The sequence below is a fragment of the Argentina silus genome (genome assembly GCF_951799395.1).
Source record: "Argentina silus genome assembly, chromosome: 1".
Lineage (NCBI taxonomy): Eukaryota > Metazoa > Chordata > Actinopteri > Argentiniformes > Argentinidae > Argentina > Argentina silus.
In genome coordinates this window covers 15,103,312-15,127,887 of record NC_139655.1, presented here as the reverse complement: position 1 = coordinate 15,127,887, position 24,576 = coordinate 15,103,312, and the positions used below count along the sequence as shown (strand labels likewise).

At 44.8% G+C, this 24,576-nt stretch overlaps 3 protein-coding genes across 3 annotated transcripts in view; all 3 read right to left on the bottom strand.

The window, feature by feature from the left end:
- LOC310814133 (adenylate cyclase type 2) overlaps window positions 1-9,920 on the bottom strand; it is a 14,239-nt gene extending 4,319 nt beyond the window's left edge. Inside the window, exons 1-19 of the mRNA XM_083683431.1 lie at window positions 9,472-9,920; window positions 7,808-9,217; window positions 7,296-7,493; window positions 6,935-7,096; window positions 6,179-6,328; window positions 5,205-5,341; window positions 4,522-4,633; window positions 4,107-4,234; window positions 3,777-3,935; window positions 3,118-3,274; window positions 2,696-2,872; window positions 2,434-2,465; window positions 2,183-2,236; window positions 1,950-2,013; window positions 1,752-1,849; window positions 1,358-1,442; window positions 1,122-1,259; window positions 305-385; window positions 23-198 (exon numbers count right to left, since the gene is read on the bottom strand). Coding sequence (XP_083539557.1) covers window positions 23-198; window positions 305-385; window positions 1,122-1,259; window positions 1,358-1,442; window positions 1,752-1,849; window positions 1,950-2,013; window positions 2,183-2,236; window positions 2,434-2,465; window positions 2,696-2,872; window positions 3,118-3,274; window positions 3,777-3,935; window positions 4,107-4,234; window positions 4,522-4,633; window positions 5,205-5,341; window positions 6,179-6,328; window positions 6,935-7,096; window positions 7,296-7,493; window positions 7,808-8,800 — 3,101 coding nt within the window. The 5' untranslated portion in view covers window positions 8,801-9,217; window positions 9,472-9,920. The remainder of the gene's footprint in view (window positions 1-22; window positions 199-304; window positions 386-1,121; window positions 1,260-1,357; window positions 1,443-1,751; window positions 1,850-1,949; window positions 2,014-2,182; window positions 2,237-2,433; window positions 2,466-2,695; window positions 2,873-3,117; window positions 3,275-3,776; window positions 3,936-4,106; window positions 4,235-4,521; window positions 4,634-5,204; window positions 5,342-6,178; window positions 6,329-6,934; window positions 7,097-7,295; window positions 7,494-7,807; window positions 9,218-9,471) is intronic.
- Window positions 9,921-14,185: 4,265 nt separating this feature from the next.
- On the bottom strand, window positions 14,186-16,169 carry LOC310806591 (C-type lectin lectoxin-Thr1-like; the record flags this gene model as incomplete). The annotated part of the gene is made up of 2 exons (XM_083672747.1): window positions 14,186-14,486; window positions 15,937-16,169. Coding segments are annotated over 2 exons (534 nt in total), but the record flags the coding sequence as incomplete, so codon positions are not given.
- Window positions 16,170-16,925: 756 nt separating this feature from the next.
- Window positions 16,926-24,548, bottom strand: khnyn (KH and NYN domain containing). The gene is made up of 10 exons (XM_083680396.1): window positions 23,931-24,548; window positions 23,407-23,705; window positions 23,017-23,151; window positions 20,541-22,618; window positions 20,267-20,397; window positions 19,881-19,977; window positions 19,443-19,550; window positions 19,072-19,173; window positions 18,441-18,833; window positions 16,926-17,652 (listed from the first exon to the last, which is right to left on the bottom strand). Exons 2-9 carry the CDS (start codon window positions 23,662-23,664, stop codon window positions 18,443-18,445), a joined length of 3,300 nt encoding a protein of 1,099 aa, XP_083536522.1. The 5' UTR covers window positions 23,665-23,705; window positions 23,931-24,548; the 3' UTR covers window positions 16,926-17,652; window positions 18,441-18,442.
- Window positions 24,549-24,576: the final 28 nt, after the last annotated feature.

Sequence of the window (24,576 nt, the reverse complement as noted above, 5' to 3'; positions counted from 1 at the left end):
AATATGTGTTATCCAGTCGTACTTGCTGTCGTTGTAGAGCAGGGCCATGTAGCAGTCGGAGCGGGGGGCGTAGACGTGGAGGAAGAGGGCGAGGTACACCACCACAGCAACAGTGAGGTGCAGCACCTTGACCGACATACACACCCTCACAAACACCACCACACCCAGCATGGCCAACAGGCAGCAGTACAGGTAATACTGCTCAGACAGAGGGGAATAGAGAGAAGGGTGATTGATTGATTGATTGATTGATTCATTGATTCATTTATTCATTCATTCATTGCATGATTGACAAAGTACTCACAGGGACCGTGTACAGGTTCAGGGCCTCCAGGTCTGTTCTGTTGTAGGAGATGGTGGTGCAGTTGTTCCCAGGAATGAAGAACTGGGGATCAGAAAGTGATATGTAGATCAATGTTCGCCTCGGTGCCCCAGTTTAAAGAGTTCTACAGTGAGAGCAGTGAGAACCGAGACGGCCTGGAGTGTCTGCGCTTCCTCAACGAGATCATCTCCGACTTTGATGAGGTACAAAAGCATCACCACTGTTCTATCACTCTTTACCTGTTCATTCTAAATGCTGATGACCATTTAAGAATATTTCCACCACTAACCCACTTTCCTTTCACTGTTTATGTGCTTCTCTCTCTCTCTCTCTCTCTCTCTCTCTCTCTGTCGTCCAGCTCCTCATCAAGCCAAAGTTTTGTTCTGTGGAGAAGATTAAGACCATCGGCAGCACCTACATGGCTGCCGCAGGCCTGACCAATCCCTCTGCACAGGAGGAGTGCAAGGTGGGTGAAGTTGGTATAATTCTGTCCCCTTTCAACCAGAAAATTATTATGAAGTGTATCCTTTCTTCCAGGTTAATGTTTTGTATGTTATTGGATAAGGGAAAGTAAGCTGGATTACCAAATTGTTGTTGATCTCATTCATCTTATCTTGTCAGATCAGTGATATTATCTCAAGGAAATAATAGTGTGTGTGTGTGTGTGTGTGTGTGTGTGTGTGTGTGTGTGTGTGTGTGTGTGTGTGTGTGTGTTTGTGTGTGTGTGTGCCTGTGTGCGTGCCTGCGTGTGTGTGTGTTTGTGTGTGTGCGTGCATGCGTTTGCATGTGTCCGACTCACAAAGTTGAGTATGGCCATGAGCAGAGTGACAAGCAGACAGAAGCAGACCAGGAGGAGTCGTAGCACCACCCTGCTGGACACACTGTGCGACAGCTCTGAGACCCACTGCACACTGAGGGGCATCTTGGAACGCCACCTCTGAAACACACAGACAACAAAACTATAGAAGCAAACATACAAACACTTGCATTTTCTGCTCTGGATTTAGTTCATCCGGGCTTTCAGACATGCTTTACCTCCAGGTAACCTGTGGAGGTGACTGCGAGGAGAAGGACCAGAACAGGGAAGGTGACCCCGTATGACACAGCCAGAGCAAAGTTCCTGACAGGGACAGAGGGCAACAGGGAAATGATTACCCACATTTAATCTGTATGTTCAATAAATACCGTCTCAGTTACATATCTTTCTCATAACTCACTTCATCCTTTAGTGTGTGTATGTGTGTGTGTGTGAGTGTGTGTGTGTGTGTGTATCTGTGTGTCTGTGTGTGTGTGTGTGTGTGTGTGTGTGTGTGTCTCTCTCTCTCTCTCTGCCTCTCTCTCTCTCTCTCTCTCTCTCTCTCTCTGCCTCTCTCTCTCACTCTCTCTCTCTCTTTCTCTTTATGTGTGTGTGATGTTACAGTACGCTCACTTTTGAGAGATGAGCATTTGGACCGTAAACACAGCTACGAAGATGAGAGCCAGACAGCCCAGTGACTGGTGTAGACCTTTCACTTCAGACAGACGGAACTGTAACACATAGAAAACATAGACATCACATATATATGTATACACTTTCTAAAAACCAGACAGAATAAAAAAAAATACAAAAAAATACAAAAACGACTACCTTCTTCTCCAACTTCAGGTCATTGAATAGCAGGATCAGACAGTTCAGCTTCTTTGCTCTTCTCCTGAGTGATAGATAGAAGAACAGAGAGGAGAGGAGAAGAGAAAAGGAGAGGAGAGAAGAGAAGAGGAGAGGAGAAGAGAGGAGAGGAAAGGAGGTTAGAGGTCAACATAAAGTTATGCTGCAGCCCGTGGTGTTGTGGATGATATTTCTGCCCTATCATGAGAACTCACCCTGCAGCGTCTATGGTGTCCAGTGACCCTCTCAAGCCATCACCCAGCACCTGACTGGTATTAAGAAAGAAAATCTTTGATTCATTCAATAAACTTTACTTCATCTTTATTTAAACACACAAAGCAACAGTAAAGGAATAGTTGAATTCAATAGGAAATGAAGAAACGAAATTGATAGGAAAAAATGTTAATTGATTGGAATAAATAGATTAAATGGACAGGAATAAAGGAATCGAATTTGTTGGACCTACCTGTTGGGATCAGTCTGTGTGAGTGGTCTCTCCTGCAAGCAAACACACACCCACTTAGCCAACACTTACTGTATGGCAGGGGAGGCTGGTGGAGGTAGTTGCTACCTTGAGCAATGCATACAATGATTAATGAGAGAGATTACTAAAGACATGGTGTGGGCAGGAGGGGCTTGGGGAGGTACTGTTTTTTGTTTGGAAGACCAAGACTTCTTAGCACCATTGTTGTATGGCAATAAAGTGTTCTGATTTTGATTCTACTTACTGTGGACAGCTGTGATTGGTTGGAAGCAGTGCTGGTGAAGATGGTTGGCGGCGTGGTGGGTGTGGCCTCGGGGTTGCTGAGTTTAGAGAAGGGACTGATGGTCTCCCAGGACTGCAGGTACTGAGACATCCTCACAGAGGCTCTCTGCTTACGCCCACTGATGGTTAGAGTGTAGGCCTGAAACACACACACACACACACACACACACACGCGCACACACACACGCACGCACGCACGCACGCACGCACACACACACACACACACACACACACACACACACACACACACACACATTACTGCTTTGCGTTTTTTACTATATTAATTAACTGCATCTTAATACACAGATAGAGGAACACTGAAAAACAAAGGAGGACATGGAAACACACACACACACACACACACACACACACACACACACACACCTCTGGCTTCTTGGAAGTGATATCATCCTTATGGGGGTCAATCACCAAGTATGTTTTCCTGCCCTGTAGAAGAGCGTCCCGGCTCCCCCCGTCAGCATCCTGCACTTGGTACGCCCCATCTAGGTGGCCCAGAGTTTCCTCTGTTATGTGGACTCGCCTGTGGAGGAATTATTCATGAGAAACACTGGAGACACACAAGATATCCCTCAGAAATACTAACCCAAGGTTACTATCCAGCTACCCATCCACCAGTGGAGGCTGGTGGAGGCAGAAATCGGAGGATGGGCTCATTGTAATGCATGGAAAGGAATATAATTCCTCATTCCGTTCCATATACCATTCCTTATTCCGTTCCATGCATTACAATGAGCCTGTACTCCGATTCCTGCCTCTACCGGCCTCCATTGCTATCCACTACCCAGGTTAATCTTCCACAATGACACAGTCAGCTATAATCATGATCACAGTGAGCCAGCTTGCAATTCAAACCATCATTAGAGACACATACAAGCTCTGAGCACATGTTGGTTATTACACATTCAAATCAGTTTATAACATGTACTTAATAAGTTATGAATACATTAATAACATATAATAATACATTAATAGTAGCTTATTACACATTAATAACTTTACTACAAACACAGCTGCTCGCTTACCCTGCCAGGCCCCCAGACTCCATATGATTGGCTAAGGTCACGTCATGTGACCAGACATCATACTGCCACTTCTGTAAGCCAATCACTCCACAGAGAACGTTGCCTGAGTGCACGCCCACTCGCATGCTGATCTCCACCCCTGTGGCTTCCCGTAGTTTACTACCGAGACAAAATACAGCAGGAACAGAAAATATGAATCAGAAGTGATTGATATTGATGATAACTTATCAAGAGAAAATGCATACAAAGAAGTAATTGATTTCAATGATGGACAGTCGACTGACAGATCAGGAATTTTCTACAGGTAGTATATATGATAGAGAGACTGACTTGATGGCAGTGCACATGTCCAGGCCCATCTGAACACAGTTCCTAGCGTGTGTAGGAATGGGTTCAGGCAGCCCAGACACGCAGTAGTAACAGTCCCCCAGGATCTTAATACGCAAACACTCATTTTTCTACACAGGGGAGATGGAGAGAGAGAGAGAGAGAGAGAGAGAGAGAGAGAGAGAGAGAGAGAGAGAGAGAGAGAGAGAGAGAGAGATTAGTTAGCGTATGTCAAATTGTCTCCATAAATACTTTGCACTATACACCATACAGATCACAGGACTGAGAGAATATACTATATCTAGCTGACCATCCACTGAGGCAATGTCACATGATACAGAGGTGGGGTAGAAAAGTAAAGTTGTGGGGATAAAGCTACGGTTCAAGAATGGTCAGGCTGAGGGGACGGAACTCTCACCACAGCGATGTCATCGAACCTTCCAAAGAGCTTATTGAGCACGCCCACCAGTTCCTCTGGAGAACATGTGCTGGCCAGCTTGGTGAAGCCCACGATGTCAGCATACAGAATACTGCAGAGACAGACGGGCATGCAGTCTTCATGCCAATCAATCAAATGTATTTGTTTTGCACATTTTACATAGAAATGTCACAAAGTGCTTCACAACAAAAATAATATTAACAATAAATACAATACAAACAATATGATCTAACACCAAACCATAGACCCCTAAAAGTAAGCCAAGGAAAAATCTCCCCAGAGGAGAGAAAAATATTGGGCAAAGTGGCAAGGAAAAACTCCCTGGAAGAAACCTTGAGAGGAACAAGACTCCAGGGGGAGTCCACCCATCCTCCTCTGGCTGATCAGGTGCTTAACACTAAACTAATGTGGAATTTTAAATTGTACCTACATGTCAGAGTACATACATACTGTACAGAGAGAGTATTACACAACAACTATACATCTACTGTATGATATCAACCTGATATCTGATGCCTTTGACAGATGATGTGCAACAGACGCTCTGTGTGTTGTTCTTGTTTAATTGTATGAGTGTGTGTGTGTGTGTGTGTGTGTGTGTGTGTGTGTGTGTGTGTGTGTGTGTGTGTGTGTGTGTGTTGTCCTTGTGTGTGTTGTCCTACCTAACGTTTTTGTGTTGGCGTATATAGAGGCTGTGGAAGTTGTGTTGGTTCACCCTGTTCTGTGACAGGCGCTTTATCACCTCCGTCTTCAGCTCCATGGCGATATACCTTGGCAACACAGACAGGAGGAGGTGCTCCTGTTGCCAAGGGGAGGGGGTGTGAGAGACAGAGAGAGAGAGAATGAGAGAGAGAGAGTGAGAGAGAGAGAGAGAGTGGGAGTGTACATTGATTGAATTATTGAACTATTGACATATAAAGTAGCTATTTGAAGCCAGGTCATAAAAGCAGGCAGGCTTCTTCCATAGAAACTCCCTACGACGGGTGCTTAGTGGCGTAGCACACTACTGCGCATACCACATAATTGCAAGGTTCCTGGTTTGATTCTGACCCTCGACACGTCTTGCATGTCATCCCTCCTCTCTCTTCCATCCTTCCTGTCAAACTCTACTGTCTCTATCCCAATAAAGCAGAAATGCCCTAAAAACATACTGAACAAAAAAAAAAAAGAAACCCCCTACGATGACCTGTGTGTCTCCGGGATAACAGTCATCCATTCCCCTGGGTTGTTTACTTTAAAGGAATATTCTCCATCTTGTCTTTACTCTATCTCTTCTTGCTGGGTTGTTCCCACTGCTCAGGTAATGAGCTATCGACATATTGGACAGTGGCAGCTTAACTACCTGAATCCAAGCTGTATGGGCACCTACCATTGAGACCCTAACTGACTGATGCTACCTGACCGCTGTTACCTGACTGTTGTTACCTGACCGTTGTGACCTGACCGTTGTTACCTGACCGTTGTTACCTGATCATTGCTACCTGACCGTTATTACCTGACTGATGCTACCTGACCGTTGTTACATGACCGTTGTTACATGACCGTTGTTACATGACCGTTGTTACATGACCGTTGTTACCTGACCATTGTTACCTGAAGCTACCTGGTGTTAACTCATGTGAGTACTGTATTCTACCTGCTGGTGTTTCTGTATCCCTTTACGGCAGCGGAGGGCACTGAACTCCTCCTTCTTCTTACTGGACTTCCTGTGAGCATGCTCAGTCAGCCACAGGTGGAACACCCCCACGCAGTTAACACACATAAACAACACTGCGTTGGCCACCAGCTGGGGGATGGGGGGTGGGATGGGGGGCGGGGGGGGGGGAAGAGACAGAAAATAAAGAGAGAGAGGGGTTAAGAGCGCAGTGAGAGATTAGTGGGATCAAGTATAATTTAGAAACACTATGAAATACTGCTATACTTGTTATACTATCTTTCCACTGCTCAGTGTACAACACCCCTACATCTGACCAAGAATGACACAGTACAGTACAGCAGTGCAGTGCAGTGCATGACTTCACTATTCAAAACACCATTTTGTGTTGAGGTGCTAAAGGCCCAGGCAGATTTGAATATGGTCACTGTGCTTCAGAAGATGCAAATGTGTGAGTACTGTACTGTACTGCATTCTTTCTCTGCCTGTCACTCATTTGCAAGTGTTTGCCTATGACCTTTCCATTTGCAGCATAACTTGGCGTGTAACTGCACAGATGAGAGTATGTATAACTGTGTCTCTCTAAAGGCGTATTTGTTTCTGTTTGTGTGTGTGTGTGTGTAAAACTGTGTATTGATGTGTTTGTATTTTTTGTGTGTGTGTTTGTGTGCATGCCTGCTTGTGTGTGTGTGTGTGTGTGTGTGTGTGTGTGTGTGTGTGTGTGTGTGTGTGTGTTACCTGCACAGCCAGGTCAGGTGTGTTTGGGCTGGTGACAGGGACGTACACACTGATGATGATGATGTGTGAGACACTGGTCCCTATCCCCACCATGAGGGCCCAGGACAGGGAGAGAGGCAGCACCGTGTACACAGAGAGAGAGAGGAAGAGGAAGAATGCTACCTGCAGAGGGAGGGAGAGAGGGAGGGGGGATGGAGAGAGAGATTTACTAGATAGGCAGGCCATTTTTGCATCTGAGGCAAGTCCATTTGTGTCAAGGCAAAAGACAGACCTCCTTCCCCCTTTTGCTCCCACTCCTTCATCTAACCCCCACCCCCATTCTTCCCCACCCCCCCATCCCCTCACCCCTGGTGTGTCTGACCTGTTCCCATGCAGAGACGGGTCCCCCTGTGAAGGTGAAGACAATGGCAATGATATAGAGCGCCCCCCAGAGGCTGAGTGACAGCGCTCCTCCGCAGCGCCTGACCACGGCCAGCCAAGGCAGACACACTAGCAGGGCGGCACTCAAGCACAGCACCACACACACCACCGCCAGGGCTCCAACATGTATACTGATACTCTGGAGAGGGGGGGGAGAAAGAGAGACAGAGAGAGAAGGAGAGAGAGAGCGAGGGAGGGGGTAGAGAAAGAGAAGAGGAAAGCGAGAGAGAGGGATGGGGGGGGGAGAACAAGGGAAGACATGGTCACAAGGGAAGAGAGATACAAATAGAACACTATATCAAAACATACCCCCCCAGCCACGCACACACACACACACACACACACACACACACACACACACACACACACACACACACACACACACACACACACACACACACACACACACACACACACACACACACACACACACCTGTCTCTGCAGTCTCTCACCCGGCCTGTGGTGGGGATGAGAATGATGATGGCCACACAGAAGGACATGGTCAGCAGCAGCCCAGGCAGCATGGCAGGGGTCTCCTCCAGGCAATGTAGGAATGCCCTGTGTACAGCCCTGTAGCAGCAACACACCCCCTCCCCAACACTCCTGATGGAGGGCCGTCTGGGTGGGGGGTCCTCAACCTCCCTCAGGTCTGGAGGGGCATTGTCATCCCACACGCCTTCAGCGCCATGCTCTGATTGAGCGAGAGGGACACAAGTCTCTGTGTTGCCATTGGATGGGATGTCAGATGGGGTGTTGTTGTGGAGGCTGCAGAGGGTTGTGGAGTTTACATGAAGTTCAGTGCTTCTGTCATTGGCATAGTCAGTGCTCTTTTTGTCAGAAGAGTCCTCATTGAGTTTGTGGCTATCATCAAAAGTGCGGGTGCTTGGTATAGTGATACCATTACAAGAGTCGGTGCTGGGTTTAGTTTTATCTGTGTCTGTGGTGACTTCAGTGCTATCCTCAGCAAGCACAGTGAATGCTGAGCTAACAGAGAGAGTTTTGATTGTAGTGTCCACAGAGGGTGGAGTCAGCTGAGATTCTCTGAAAGAGGATTGGGCCTTGAGAGGTTCCGGGGCTAGTTCTGTCTTAGCTACGCCCACCACTATGTAGATCCTTGGCTCATCTTGTGCTGACCCATTCTCGTAACCTATGCCAACGTCATCTCTGGCGCGGCATGTGATGTCACCGCTGTGCGTTGTGGCGTCCACACTCTGCACTCTGATGTCATTCCCTTGGGTGCTGATGTCACAGTTATCTAATCCGTTTGTGATGGGACATTGACGTTCCTGAGTGTCGTCTGTTGTACTGCTGATATCTGTCAGCTCCAGGCCAGTGTTCACACGCCTGCTCCTCTCTCCCCCACCAACACACCCATCCCCAGTCCTCTGGAAGTCCTCACCTCTGGCTCCCCCAACCACCAGATATCCCTGAGGGTCGTCCTGCATGGTGGCTAAATGTGTCAGATGTGTTTCACTGTGTCTGTCTGTCTGTCTGTCTGTCTGTCTGTCTGTCTGTCTGTCTGTCTGTGTGAATGTCTGTCTGTCTGTCTGTTTCTCTGCCTGAGACTAAAGTCTACTTTTCTGTCTCTCAGTTAGATATCATAGTCTCCTCAATGCTTGGCATCCCAGAGTTAGTTAGAATAAATAAATAAATAAATAACAAATAAAAAGTGAAATAAACAACTTGCTGAAACACAGTTTGAATTCAGTTGCTCAGAAGTATGAGTCCCAAGGACACAGGGCAAAGGCACTGCGTGGAATAGAGTTACTGGAGGCCCTCACCGCACTCCTGCAAAATGCCTTGTGTTGTTTTCAGTGTCCTTGGATAACTGTATGTCCATGTAATTAGGGAGGGGTGGTTCACTGTCAAAAACAGATAGAGATGGAATTAAGAATGGTATCAAACACACTTTGTTACAATGAGACTGTCCTCCGATATCTGTCTCGACCAGCCTCCACTGGTAAACGCTACCAGGAGTTTGTATTGCAAATCTCTCTCTGTGTCAAAAACAGAAATTTGAACAAGGCTTACTTTGTGGGTTCAGTGTTAGCCTAGAAAAGGACTTCAAAGTTACCAAAACCATATCGGCCTCAACATTAAGTTAAATAACACTTACCACCATTATTGTCCTATCAACACAGCCTCCCCGTTCCTCAATAAAACCAAAACTGCTAATCACGGCCCTCTCTCTCTGTATAGTTAATGCCAGTTTGATAGTGACACACATTTCCCAGTCATTTCCCCATTGTGTAGAAACAGGTTCTACTGGCTGCTGTTCTTCCCACTACAGTACATCTGACTCCTCAGATGCTCTCCAGTGACGCACCCAGGCACCAGCCAATTACCATGTCATTAAACTTCTCTTCTCTTCATTTCTCTCTCCCTTCTCTCTCCTTGCATCTTTTCTTTTCTTCCTTTTCTCTCTCTCTCTGCTCTCTCTCTCCTTGCATCTATTCCTTCTCTCTTTCTCTCTTCTCTCTCTCTCTCTGTTTTTCTTTCTCTCTCTTTCTCCCCACCCATCCCACCTTCAAAATCATATTTCCTTCTCACCACACAGAGTGACTCTCAAAGTAATATGCATTTACAGTATGTACAGTATATATTTCACTTGTCATGTATTTTTCCTCACTCTCTGTTTTTACATATGCAAAACAAAATGAAACAAAACAAAAAACTCAAACCAAACCAATAGAAAATTAAGAAAATTGCCAGTTATGACTGCCAATGAACAAATAATAAAATACAAGATTACAAATAGCATGTAATCAATAGATTACATAAATCTACAAGGATACAGTATCTCCTTCCTCGTGTCTTGTTTGTCATCAGATAGACAGCTTCAGCCTGTTACAAAGTGCTTTTGATTCGATACAAAGATCTTAGCACTTAGTGACAAAACACAAAGGCAGGCTGTTATGAAATCCATTGATGTAGGATGAAAACTCTCTTAACAATACTGTACCTTGTCCTCTTCTCTTTGAAAGTGCTGTATAATGACTGGTCTCTCTTTCTCCTTTCTGTATCTCTCCTTCTGTTTTGCTCTCTGTTGCACTAGTGCTCAGACATACATCCCTCATTTACCTCCCCTACGTTTATGACCTTTATCTGCTGTTCTCCTCCATCTTCTCTAACCTTTAGGTCTTTCCTTCCTTATCTCTCTAATTCAACCCCTACACCCACCAACACATAGGACTTTAACTCTCATTTTCATTAAAATCTCGTTAAAGTAGAATCTCATCGTAATCTCATGGTGTGTGTGTGTGTATGTGTGTGTGTGTGTGTGTGTGTGTGTGTGTGTGTGTGTGTGTGTGTGTGTGTGTATGTGTGTGTGTGTGTGTGTGTGTGTCTGTCTGTCTGTGTGTGTGTGTGTGTGTGTGTGTGTGTGTGCATGTGCGTGTGTATGTTTCAGAGGAAAGGCTGCGGGCCAGCTATGCAAATAACCTGAGGTAAACATAATTGAAAGGAAAAGAGAGAGAGAGGGGGGGCAAGCTTCAGTCAGAGCAGACACTTGAATTACCATAGTTCAAACAAACCGGACAGTGTGTGTGCGTGCAAGCAAATGCATGCAAATGCAAACACACACACACACACACACACACACACACACACAGAGAGAGAGAGAGAGAGAGAGAGAGAGAGAGAGAGAGAGAGAGAGAGAGAGAGAGAGAGAGAGAGAGAAAGAGAGAGAGAGAGCCCATCAGTCATAACATATCAGCATATCTAGACCACCTCATCCAGACAAGAGAAGACAATCCAAAATAAGACAAATATATTGAACTAATAAACTTTGATTGAACTCACCGGCCTACAGGTGAAAGATGATCACTTGCTGAGTCAAGGAGTATCCACTTTCATGTCAATTTACTATTTTATTCACACTGGGATCAAATCTTGAAAAGATGCGCCCATTGTCGGTTTTGCTACATGTTGATTTAATCTGAAAATTATAACAGTATAATTTTCAGCCGACACTTCTAATCTAATCTCTCATCTATTTTATCTGATGACGACAGAGCAAGTTTTACTCATCGCTCTCTCTCTCTCACTCGCCCTGTCTCTCTCTGTGCTCGCGCATGCGTGTATGTTGCTTATTGTTTAGGAATGTTCTTGAAATAGTTTGTGGTTCTTTTTCCCCTCGCGCCCAAACTTGATTTACCGGTCCTAGATCAGCAGCAGCCCTAGAATAGAATAGAATGGAATAGGCGCCCGTGATTGACAAGATAACCCTATAACCATCAATGCTTCTGACAGCTAACGATTGTAGGTCATGTAAAGTCTCTTCTAAATCTAAGTTTACAAGACATAATTGAATGCAACAAATGTGGAACTGACAATAGAATCATCAGGGTAATGTCATTTGTATTAGTCAAATATAGGTCGACATTTATGGTATGAAAAGAATGGCCTAATCTACGTAATCATATGAAGTAAGTCTACAGGCAGTTACAGTTACTTTGTGCAAAATAACTCACAAAGTAAAAATAATCAAAGGAAAAATCTTTATTGATAGCACATTTAACAGTTTAGTCTACACAGATGACATATAACATATTTAAACAAATATCTAAACACACATTTCTTATGAGCAGATATAATGCACTACAATTTGTTGCAATAAGAAAAATATAGAGGCCTACTGACATCAGCTGTCGATAAAGAAACTACACTCACGATAACGTTTTGAAAGATGCACTTAAACTGCCATTGGCAATATGAAGCAAAACTGCCATTGGTTGAATATAGGATAAATAAACTGTATTCAAGGTTAACATTTTGAAATGTTTTGCAATAATGCCTTCTGAACAAGAGAGATATGATTTGTGGTAGACAACAGCAACAGTTCATGTCGATTTTCATTTTATATTTTTATTTGAAAAAGGTTCTCTTGAAAAATAGATTTTATTTCAGTGAGACTAAACTGGATAAATAAAGGTTGAATCAAATACATAAAAAAAATGTTTTAAGCAATCCTACTTTTGACATATCATGTGGAGATTAAATATCATATGGACATTACAGAACCTTTGATAATTATTTACATGTTAATACATTTCTTATATCATTAGACCACACAGTCCTTAGTTTAACGATCATAAACTTTAGCAAAAAAGGCTTTTATATGCTCATGGGTGTGGGGAGGTGTGCCCCTGTCTGTCCAATCAGGTAATTTCTTGACTATATTTCTATTTATCTATTTAGGAAACGCACCTAGCTCAAGTTCCATATAGTTAGGGACCTGAGGAATTATTGACATGTACTTGTAGTTCCATCCCGCAGCACCACAAGGACAAAATAGCACTCAAAACGTGTTGATACATATCTTTTAACAATGTTCATAAAAGGATTCCAATCATATAAGCAAAGTTAAAGTTAAAAGTGACAAGAGTGTGGAGGCACATCCAGTGCCGTCTTGAGGATAAGCTGTGAATTACATGTGAATTACATGTGAATTACATGTTGATAATGTTATAGGTCAGGTGGGTCATGAATTTCTCAGGTAATTACATATAGTAACCATTAATTCTTTCCAAGACCTTTTGTTCTCTCCATGTCAGCTTGATGTCCTCTGGCAGACCCTTCTCCCTCAGTGTCCCCTTTATCTGACGAACAGAACCAGCCTCATGGTTACCCAAACACTGAATGAATGCAATAGTCTGCATTACCATATATTGTCAACATCCACACAAGCTAAAACTAAAGATACTTTAGATTTGTTTTCATATGAGGAAAGATTTTATCATGGGTGAGACTCACCCTCTGTAAGTTGGCCTTCAGTACAGTAGGATCATTAAGGTTCAGCCGGGAGTCCACTGGGGTCAGCTTTACTCTCACTCTTCATTTCTTGCCCCTTCATTTGGGGCACTTAGAGATACACAGATATATATATAAAGTAGCCGGTCAGTGTATATATATATACACTGACCGGCCACTTTATTGGGTACACCTTGACTTTACTCTCACTCTTCATTTCTTGCCCCTTCATTTAGGGCACTTAGAGATACACAGATATATATATATATATATATATATACTCAAATAACCACTTGTTACAACCAAGGTATGCAGAAGACCATCTCTGAACGCACAACATGTCGAACCTTGAAGCATATGGGGTACAAAAGGGGGTCCAACCCAGTACTAGCAAGGTGTACCCAATTTATTGGGTGTACCCAATAAATATATATACCCAGTATTAGTATAGTGTTCCTGATAAAGTGCTCAAGAATGCTCAGGACCTCAGACTGGGGCGAAGGTTCACCTTCCAACAGGACAATGGCCCTAAGCACACAGCCAAGACAAAATTCAGGAGTGGCTTCAGGACAAGTCTCTGAATGTCCTTGAGTGGCCCAGCCAGAGCCTGGACTTGAACCCAATCGAACATCTCTGGAGAGACCTAAAATAGCTGTGCACCGACGCTCCCCATCCAACCTGACAGAGCTTGAGAGGATCTGAAGAGAAAAATGGGCTTGTAGCGTCATACCCAAGAAGACTTGAGGCTGTAATCGATGCCAAAGGTGCTTCAACAAAGTACTGAGTAAAGGGTCTGAATACTTATGTAAATGTGATATTTCAGTTTTTTTACTTTTAATAAATTAGCTAACATTTCTAAAAACCTGTTTTGGCTTTGTCATTATGGGGTATTGTGTATCAATTGATGAGGGAAAAAAATGTGACAAAAGTGAAGGGGTCTGAATACTTTCCGAATGCACTGTATGTTATCTCCATATGTACATTGTAAAGATGCTACCGATATGTCTTACGTAAAGTCAAAGATAATGGTAGGAGATATTCTATAATTCAACAATGACCCCACATCAAAAGCCTACTGCTCAGGAATAGATAGCTGATAAACAGGGGAGGCTGGTGGAGGTAGAAATTGGTGGACGGCTAAATGAGAAATGGAACTCTGTTGCAGCACACTTCTCACTCCTAAGGCTGTTATCTGGTTCTGTCATCTTCCAACATCTGAATGAGGAGTTACTCTGGTCCGACCACCTCCAGGAGTCTCTCAATAGGCCAATCCAGACCACCTCTCCCGCTAGTACCATCGCCTGTATCTCCTGGTTCTCAGCCTGGTTCCTCACACTGGGCAGGTCTGTGTGGTGCTCCCTGCAGTAGCTCGGAGCATCTCTCCAGGTCATTTTCTCAAGGGTTACACACAGTTTAGTGAAATACCTTGTTGGCCCTATTGTGACAAGCAGGGTTGGAGTCAGTTAATCATATTTTCAATTCTTGTCAATTCATAAATTTGATATGCAGTTAATTGTTGAGTTGCAAAATCCACATGTTCCTCTATTTACTTCTTGTACTGAAAAACAATTTAAATGAAATTGACTGCAATCTTGTCAATCATTTAAATAGTGTTTGGCATTTTGTATTCTCGTCAGGAAATGCCTACTTCACCTACTGTGGTAGCACATTGAAATCCCTCTTTTAGTGCATTTTTCATTATGCGGAGCTGGGTATTCGCGGACGAGAATTGAAACTGGCGATAAAGAATATGTCGGTAGCAGCGGAGAGCGCTAGCCAGTGGCTGTGGCTGAGGCGGAAGATCAGTAGCTGGGGTTCCCGTTAAAGGTAAGATGCAACAGCGACTTGACTAGAGCATGAGGTAGCATAGCTTGGCATTGTTTGGCTATATTAATGAGAAGGCATCGTGTCATATTGTGGTGGTGAGGGGTTTTGTACTGCCATTGTTTGGCTATATTTATGAGAGGATATCGTGTCATAGTGTGGTGGGGGGGGTTAGTACTGCTAGCCAGTGTAGGCTAGCCATGAAGTTGCACGGACACAAACATTCCCCCACAACATAAATAAAGGGCACACTCACCCCTCCTTTCCCTAATCCGGGACCGTATCCACCCGGGGGCTTCCCCACCTCTAACCCTTCCCTCTACCCTAAATTAGGGTTTGAATCCCTGCATCTACACTTATATAAAGACATAAACATAAACACATGCACACACTATTTAGGCCCCCACATACACCGTTCCCTTACCTTACAGAAAACATTTACCCTAGATAGGGCATCACACACACACACTGATGGGGTGGGTAGGCTGATAGGTTGGTTGTAGGGTTTAAGTTAAAGATAGTATTGAGGTAGTGGTGTTGAGGGGGGTGTTTCCAGGACGCTGGACTACACAGTTAAGCCTTCTCGAGGTGTCGTGGGCCTAACTTAACGAAACACCGGTGACAGAAGGTGCCCACTTGATAACCCCAATGACATGCTGCTTACCTCAGTTGGCTAGAGTAGGTAACCGGTGAATGGTACCACCTGAGGAATGACTCCGTAGACCTATGACGGCGTAGCCTGATGTTTGCTATGGTGTTGCATCGAATGGTGGATATATCACTCGCTTTGTTGGTTTGATTTGGCCTTCTACATCTGTTTTACCTTGGATCATGGCACAAGGGATTATAACATCTTGTCCTGTGTATTAATAAATGCCATTTTCCAGAAGGAAGCATACAATCTTCACTACTATTCATGTTGTTGTAAGGTTGACCCGTATCCCAATTCTCAAACCCATTCTCTCCCTATTCATAGAAATCTCTGTCTGCCAGAGACCACTGTCACCTCTTAGAGTTCCCTTTCTCCAGCCCTATCCAGACATCTCCATTATAACTGCTGCCTACAGTTTTAATCAACCTATTCATCTCTTCTATGTTGTCTACGGTGGCCAGGTCAGTAAACTTCTCTCTGCAGTAGCTCTGTGCTTCAGTCCAGGTCTTCTTCATGTTCACAAAGTGGTACGGATGAGGGAGGCATGTAGAGGTCAAGAGCCCTGTGAAAATGATTCCAGTCTTAAATGTTTAATTTAAATTTACTTTTTTGTTTCAAAGTACTGTATCTGATATCTACCTGATCGCAAACATTAATATTCAAATTGCTCAAATCAAACATAAAAAATGGTTGCAAAGATACTAACCAAATAAAAACATGATTAGCATGCTCCAGTCCATCACTTTATAAATACTCCTTGTATTCTTCAAACAACATCAACTGACAGTTGAGTACTAGTGAAACGACTGTCACTCTAAGGTCACTCTCTTCATCTGCATCTTTTCAGGAGGGCAGTGATGTTTCAATTTCATTTTGGAATGTACAGTGTCATCTACAAGCATTATAATGTTGTAGAACTTTGTTTTACTTTGCATCGTCAAATGGTAGCCATGGTAAGGCAGCTACTGAGTGAATAGAATGCTAATGGTTTAGCAGAACGAGACTGGAACTCGATGCTCAGGCAAAGATATTAAAAATAAACTTACTCCATATCGAAGCTACAGTATTAGGCAAACTGCTCAGCTGTAAGTATTCTATGCATATCAGTTCGATGAAAGGTGGATCTGATTAAATATTTAATTGGACTGGTATAACTCTCATTTCCACTTGAAGATACAAAATAGATAGACTTGTATCTAAATGTAGACTCAGTAATGTGACAGAATGGGGACAGTTTCTGCTAAGAAACATCAATAATCAATTACAGAATTCATATCAATCAAGACTGCCTTATTGGGACTGCCTCATTTCTGTGTTTCAACAGTACTATATAAAAACCAGGACGTTTTGAAAATCAACAATTTATTACATTTTTTAAAATTTGCATGAAAGATGTACCTCAAATGTTAGATTTTTGGTCCTGTGTTAAACAATACATCTGATAAAAACAATAAAAAATACACAGTTAAACTGTCTAGAACTTATCAAGCTGACATTTAAATAAAATACATTTAGACCTCTATACACAACATACTAAAAATAGAGATTGCATAGAAAGTAAGAAAGTGTGAGTTTTGCATATAAGACTGAATCCTAAGTAGAGATCTGCACACGTTACACCAAGTATTGCACTAATCTCCCACTAACTAATTTGCATGATTCATGCAAAATGCACCCACACACTGATCACAGTTCAGATTTGGCCCACTATACAGTTTGGATTTGAAATCAACAATGACTATGGGGTCAAAGTAGAGATTCTCAGCTTTATCAGCTCAGTGTTGTTGTTTTTTTCAGATTGGGTTCACCATTTAGAAAGTACAATATATTGAAAACAATTATATAATGTCCAAATAAAGTAACTACCTGAAGTCTGCGACCCATTAACCCCACCAGATGCCCCATTTTTGCCTAAAATCATCAGGAAATTAAATGCAAAATTTTCATCTTATCTGTCCACAAGACCGTTTTCCACCTTGCAGTGAAGCCTCTGTAGTTCAGCTGGTGACGTATTCTGTGGATGGTAGTCTCTGACACATTCACGCCTTTCCCCTGGAGAGTGTTCCTGATCTGTGGGACAGTTGTATTTTATTTTTTCTTAAATATGGTGAGCATTTTTCGGTCATCCGCTGTAAAAGTCTTCCTTGGCCTACCAGCCCATTTGTGACTGCTGAGCTCACCAGTGCTTTCTATATTTTTTTATGATATTACAAACTGTTGATTTTGGTAAGTCTAAGGTTTTGGCTATGTTTCTGATAGATTTTTATGATATTTCAGCCTCATATTGGCTTCCTACTTTCATTGACGTCTTTTTGGTCCTCATGTTGAGGGACACCAATAGCAAACTCCAAAGGCAAATGCAAAGCCTGGAATCAATACGAGACACTCTTATGCTCTCTTATGCCTGCACAAATGATGTGACGAAACACGCCTGACTAACCAGAAACGCCAATACTTTTGGTGCCCTGAAATAGGGGGACTATGTATAAAAAGGGTTGTAATTTCTAAATGGTGAAACCAATCTGAAAAAATAAAACATTGAATTAAAGCTAATCTCTACTCACCCTCATAGTAACTGTTTGATTTAAAATACAAACTGTTTGAGTATAGAGCTAAAAGAAGACAAAATGCTTCCTCTTTCCAATATTTTTGGAGGGCACTGTATATTTGTTGGTCTCTGGATTGCTTTCTACTCTTTTCTCTCTTTCCTCTCCACCTCATCTCTCAACTCTGATTTACACCAAAGAGCTGAGCCAAGCTGACCCGAGCTGTACTTGGCTGGCATGGTGAGGCATCCAGCATAGTTGCTGTAACAGTGCTGGAAAGGACAACATGAAAGGAAAATATCAGAGCCTAACCCTCAGTCTGCAGCTCCCTGCTCGCTCTCCCTCTGCTGCTCCAGGATGAAGTGGGACAGTGAGTTGATGTCAGTCACTGTGGGGTTGCACTGAAGCACCAGAGTGACCATGCTATCCTGTCCCGGGAACACCTGGGACAGGCTCTCCCTTAACCTGGCAGTCTCTTCGGCACTCCTCTCTACCCCCTGTCCCTGTCCAATGGCCATATGGCCTGCCCTACCCTGCCCCCTCCTTCTCCCTCTCCCTTGGCCCCGGTCAGAATCGTCAGAATCCACAGGGACCCCTGGTGTCCAGTCACGGAACTGCAGGAGCTCTGTGTGGGCCCGTGGAGCTCTGGAGGAGGGCAAGGAGGAAGCCACGCCCGCAAACGTGTGACTGCCTGGGACAGGAGGCCTGAGAGAGAGAGAGAGAGAGAGAGAGAGAGAGGGGGGGGGGGGGGGGGGGTAATGTGAGAGATAATGTGAGAGAGAGAGGTAATGTGTTATTAGGAGGTAATTTTACACTATATTCATATCAGAGAGATGTAAAGAGATATAGGGAATGCATGTCTGTGTGTCTGTGTGTGTGTGTGTGTGTGTGTCTGTGTGTGTCTGTGTGTGTGTGGGTGTGCGTGTGGGTGTGCGTGTGGTACCTGTGCTGGGAGCGTAGGAAGTCATCCAGGTGTGGTCCTCCTCGGCCCAGCGGATCATCAGGCACCATGAAGTGATCCCCAACAAAGGTGTACTGGAGAAGTCTGGGTAATCAGCAGAGTAGAAAGGCGCTTAGGGAAATAGCACTTTACTAGAAGAAGGTTGTTGGTTCAAATCTAACGTTGGGCTTAACAGACCAGCATTTGAAATACTGATGGTGTTCTTGGTGTAGATTGTTAGGCTCAATGGGACCAATGGAATTGTCCCAAAGTGCCAACTCTGCACGCAAGGCAAGGTAAATCAGTACCTCAGGTTTTAAAAAAAAATACTTTGTCTCCTCTGCATCCCTCCCTATATTTCTGTCTTTCTCTACCTCTTCTTGATGATGTCTTTGAATACATGGGACTCAACCAGGAGGTCTCTCAGGTTGTCATTCGTCACGATCACTCCATCCGTCTTCTGGGCCAGCTGCAGCATGAACCTGGCAAAGAGATGGATGGGAAGGTGGAGAGCAAGGAGAGGAATGAGGGGATGTTATCACACAGTCCGTTCAAAGTATTTCTCCTTGTCTCTTTCATCAAACAAGTCATTTATCATAACTGCATTTCCATGTAGTTAAATGAGAAGTGAAACTCACATGTGAACAGAAACGTATTTATGTATAAACCACCTATTACCTGTGATCATATATCAAATATAAACAATAAACAACAAGACTTGCATGTATTATTATGAACCATGTAATAACATTTATAAGCAGTTTATAAGCAGTGCGTTAATGAAAGTGTTAGCCAGAAGGAGAGGAGCCAACCTGTCGTCGTAAGAGTTGATCCTCTTGCCCTGCACCTCCCTGGAGGGGGTGTAGGAGAGCAGACCCAGGTTCTGCAGCTCTGTCAGGAAGTGCTGCTCTGAAACACACACACCCACACAACTCTGATTTACAACACAGAGCATGCACACACCAGGGGAGACTGGTGGGGGATTGGCTCATTGTAATGCGAGGAATGGAATGAGGAATGGCATCAAACACATGTTTCATGCATTACAATGAGCCCGTCCTCCGATTTCTACCTCCACGAGCCTCCCCTGGCACACACACTCAATCTGGCATGCACACACATACACTGAAATATACACTCTGAGAAAGGGCATCATTTTTAGAATGATCCTATAGCCTAGGCCTCCAGAAAGTGTTACCTTTGATCCTGGGGTCTCTCTTCTGCCTCCACTGCGGTAGGAAAATGCTGATGCGCCGATGACCTTCGGTCCAGAAGTGCTGGACGGCCAGAGCGATCCCACGACAAGAGAAGAAGTGGCCAAGGCCGTGACTAGTGGGAGAGAGGTGGTACAAAACCTCATCAAATATTACTAGTATTGGGGTAATTTAATATATTTTCTGACAAGTTTTAAAAATGAGGAACAGTGGATTGTCGTGTGTTTCATCGGAGTGTCCGGCGTATCGTTCTATCACCTCATGGCAACGTTGCTGCCATCGATGATCACCATACGCAGCCCCTCGTCTCCTGGTTGGTCGTTCAGCTTGAGGTCAAATGGTGTCTGCAGACCCTCCAGGAAGCGTTGCTCTCCCGTGACCATAGCCCCTGCTAAATGGGCTGAGAAACCCCGTCTGTCTTTGGTTCTGGTGGCTGAGGGGTTATTCGTGGTGAGGGCAGGGAGCAGTATGGGGGTGAAAGTAGTCTGGGGGGCTAGTGTCTGGGGGTAGGTAAGCTGGGGGGTTAGTGTGGGAGGTAATGTTGGGTGGGGATGCCGTGTGAGGTGGTTGGTGGTCTGAGAGGGTAGTGTGACAGGGTAGGTGGGCTGCGGGGGTCCTCTTACCAAAGGAGGGTTGGTTTGGTGGGGGGTGTTCAGTTGAGGGAGCTGTGGGTCTATCTGGGGAGGAAACTGGTGAGGGGAGGGTTGGGTTGGGAAAGGCTGAAAGTGTTTCTTCACATTCCATTGAGCTGGATCCAGTTGGACAATGTGTCCATCTGTGGTTTGGTTTGGCACCTTCACTCCTCCTTCCTCATCTGTTTTTCTTTCACTCTTCCCTTTCAGACTCTTCTTTTCTCCTCTCTTACCTGCTGTAGTAAATGGCTGGGCCACTGCCTCCCTTTTTCCCGCCTCCCTCAGTACCTCGAGGACGACCTCATCCACCTCCATTGGTCCTTCCATCCCCCTCTCTGCTGCCTGGGTGTCTGTCTCTCTGGCGCCCTCTCTCTGCAGCTCTAGGAGTAGCAGGCGGGTGGAGAGCTCAGGCTGCATGCTGTACACCTCTGCTACCTTCTCCTCTGTGTAGCCACAGCTGGCTGCTGCCCTCAACAACACCCCAAGGACAAAGTCCTCCTTGCCTCTCTCCTGGCCCCCATCATCTGAACCCTCACCCAGGGTGTCCTCCCGTCTTCTCTCCCCTCCTCCCATTCTCTGCTCTTCTCCAGCCATCTCTCCCTTTACCACACCTTCTTTCACTCCCACTCCCACCCCTCTACCTGTTGCACTTTTCTTAACTTGTAATCCTTCGTCTCTCCATTCCTCTTCCTCTCTGTGCCCTTCTCTACCCCTCACTCCACATCGTACCCCTCCTTCGGTACCTTCGTCTCTCCGTTCCTCTCCCTCTCCCTCTATGTGCTCCGTCTCACTGGGCCTGTTGTGGTTGAGGTTCTTCTCCCTCCCGTACAGGTCCTGTTCCTGTTGGACCAGATCCAGTAACTGAGATGCCTCTCTGGGCCCAGTCCGGGCCAGAACCCTCCTGACCACGCCCTCGTCGTAGCCCATTGCCGTGAAGAACTTCAGCAGGAGCCCAAACTCCACCCTGCTGCCTACGGACAACAACAGCTCACCTCCCTCTCCCTCTCCCTCTCCCTCCTCTTCTTCTTCTTCTTCTTCTTCTTCTACTTTCTCCTGCTGTTCCTCTTCTCCCACCTCCTGCGGGGAACACTCCCGCCCCGCCTCTGCCCCCTCTGCCTTCCCCCGAAAGTCCACTATAGGGGGAAAAAAGCGGAGGAAGGGATCTGGAGATGCAGTGTCTCTCCCTGTCCCTTCCCTTGTCCCATCTCTCCCCTGTACACCGGGGGATCCAAACGGTTCATTATTCTGCAAGCGAGCATCAGGGTCCTCCTGGTGGTGGGTGGAATTTTCCAGAGGTTTGTCAGCTGAGGTGGGTATTCCATGAACTTGCCTGGTTTCCCCTACTCTATTATCCAGAAGTGTTAGCCTCTCCACGTCTGATTGAGTCTCCCATAATCTCTGGCTCTCAGTGTCCCCATGGCCCGGGTTCGAGCCCAGCCCAGACTCCCTCACCAGATCCAGCAGGGTCTCCTTCACTGACCCCGGTAGAACCAGCAGGTCCAGAGTGTGCCTGTCCTCCCAGTTTTCCACCAAGGACTTGAAGGCCCGACGGGAATCCAGGGACTCGCCTGCTCCTCTGTCCCCAGCCTCTGTGCGGCATCCCTGGGTGCCCTCATACCTCTCCACCAGGTCTGTGATGAGGGAGTAGGCCCTCACTACTGGCTCGGTCAACCCTGAGATGAGCAGGAAACCTGGGGAGCCCACCTGTGTGAGGGAAGATGAAGGATAAAGGTTATAATTCAACCAACCCACAAAGAGAGACAACTTCTACAGATAACCTCCCTTAATGCCATTGGATAGAACCTTCCTTTTTTCAGCCCATCTATCTACCCACATGACAGCCTTTCTATTTGAACATTTAAAGGTAGACTCTGGGATATGACGCTGCCAAAGAAAATGGAGATGGAACAGACTAGAGAATGGATCATGTCGAGTTGAATGCGATTGGGGCATGCGCTCGGCCATCTAATGTAGGAGGGCAGTGAAAGGAGTGGATGTTCTCGTTCTCTTTGTCACTACAATATATGTCATGAAAGTTGCTCAGTTTTCACAGGGGTGACGTCACATCCCAGGGAGTACCTTTAAACTCCTTCCATTCTTACCACAATATGAGCAAAAGTGTTTTTGATGAGGCAATCCATGAACAACCCTCTGGCTCCACAGAACACACAGTGTAGGACCTCTGGGTACGGAACCTCCTGCTGCTCTTCCTGGTTCACAACACCTCTAACAAAATGCTGAATGAGAGAAATATAGAGTTTAAATACTGATACATAGCAACATTCCTTAAGAAAATGGATGAATAACATTGGCAACACTGACCTAATGTTGCCTGGTCGCCCCAGACTGGTTATGCTATTCGTCAACTTTTCGTCTTGGCACAACCAGTCTGGGGCGACCAGGCAAGATCTATTGTGTAAATTACTGCAAATGACAAAGTTTAAGCCAAGTTTACCCAAGATATTATTATTAAAGGACAGTTTATGTCTTACTTTGGCAGCCAGTACATTCTTCCTCACTCCTCTAAGTTTGAGCCAGATCTGTCCATTATGTGATAGCTCAGCATCTTCCTCTCTCCCAATCCTAAATGACACCCCAAATATTCTCTCCACGGAGGGGTGGAAGGAAACCAGGGTGCCCCGTAATGCCCCCACACACGCAAACTCATCCTCCACTTGGTCTCCTCCACCATCACTCCATCCCTCTCTCCCATTCTCTGACATCAGAGGTAAAAGTCCTGCAGTGGCCATGGCAGGAGAGTGGGCTACAGGAAGAACATCAGCAGCACTCACTGAAAGAGAGAGAGAGAGAGAGAGAGAGAGAGAGATGAGCAATGTCAGTCATTTCTAAAGCCTTGATATGGACACTTTCTTTACAGGAAAAATAAATAACAAACACATGACAACATCACTGTCAGTTTACTACAACAATATAGATCAAACAAGGCGTTCTTTATTTACAAACATAGCCTATATGAATTATAAATTGGCTTAAACTAAACACAAAATTCCCTTACCTCATTCTTCACGTTGAAGTCTGTAGCATTAAGTTTCGATTTTAATGTTCGGATAGCTCGACTTCCGGTATCATCCAGTCCAAAGCTCACAAATACAACAATCTTAAAACCCGACGTGACCGTGCGTTACAGACAGTTTATAGCCAATACAAAAAATCAAATAATCGTATAAACAGTTGGGTGATACAGTGGAAAACTCCACCGTGCTTAAGGACAAATCGAAACTATAAACACAACAACGACGAGGTGCTGAAAGACTGTAGTATCTGCGACATGACAACTTTCACAGAGCAGAAGAGGGTGCTCATTGGAACTGGCTCTTATCTTTGTTTCAATTCACGCTGGTCAAATTTCTTGCAGTTATCGGTAATATTGCACATCGATCGTTTTAGTCCAACTTTAATTATCTAAACTGAATATTGTGGGTGTGTTTACCCCGTCCTTCCCATTCCACACACCACGTCTAATTCACAGCGGAATCAAGAGCGGTGGAAAGATAGGTTACTTTGAAATAAACTGAATACAGTCAGTCATTATCACTGAACACCAGGAAAACATGCAAAAAGAGACAAAAACTAAACAACCCCTCAGTGAATTTTGAGAGGACAGAAAATATAAATGCGCAAATACACTAAACAGTACGATG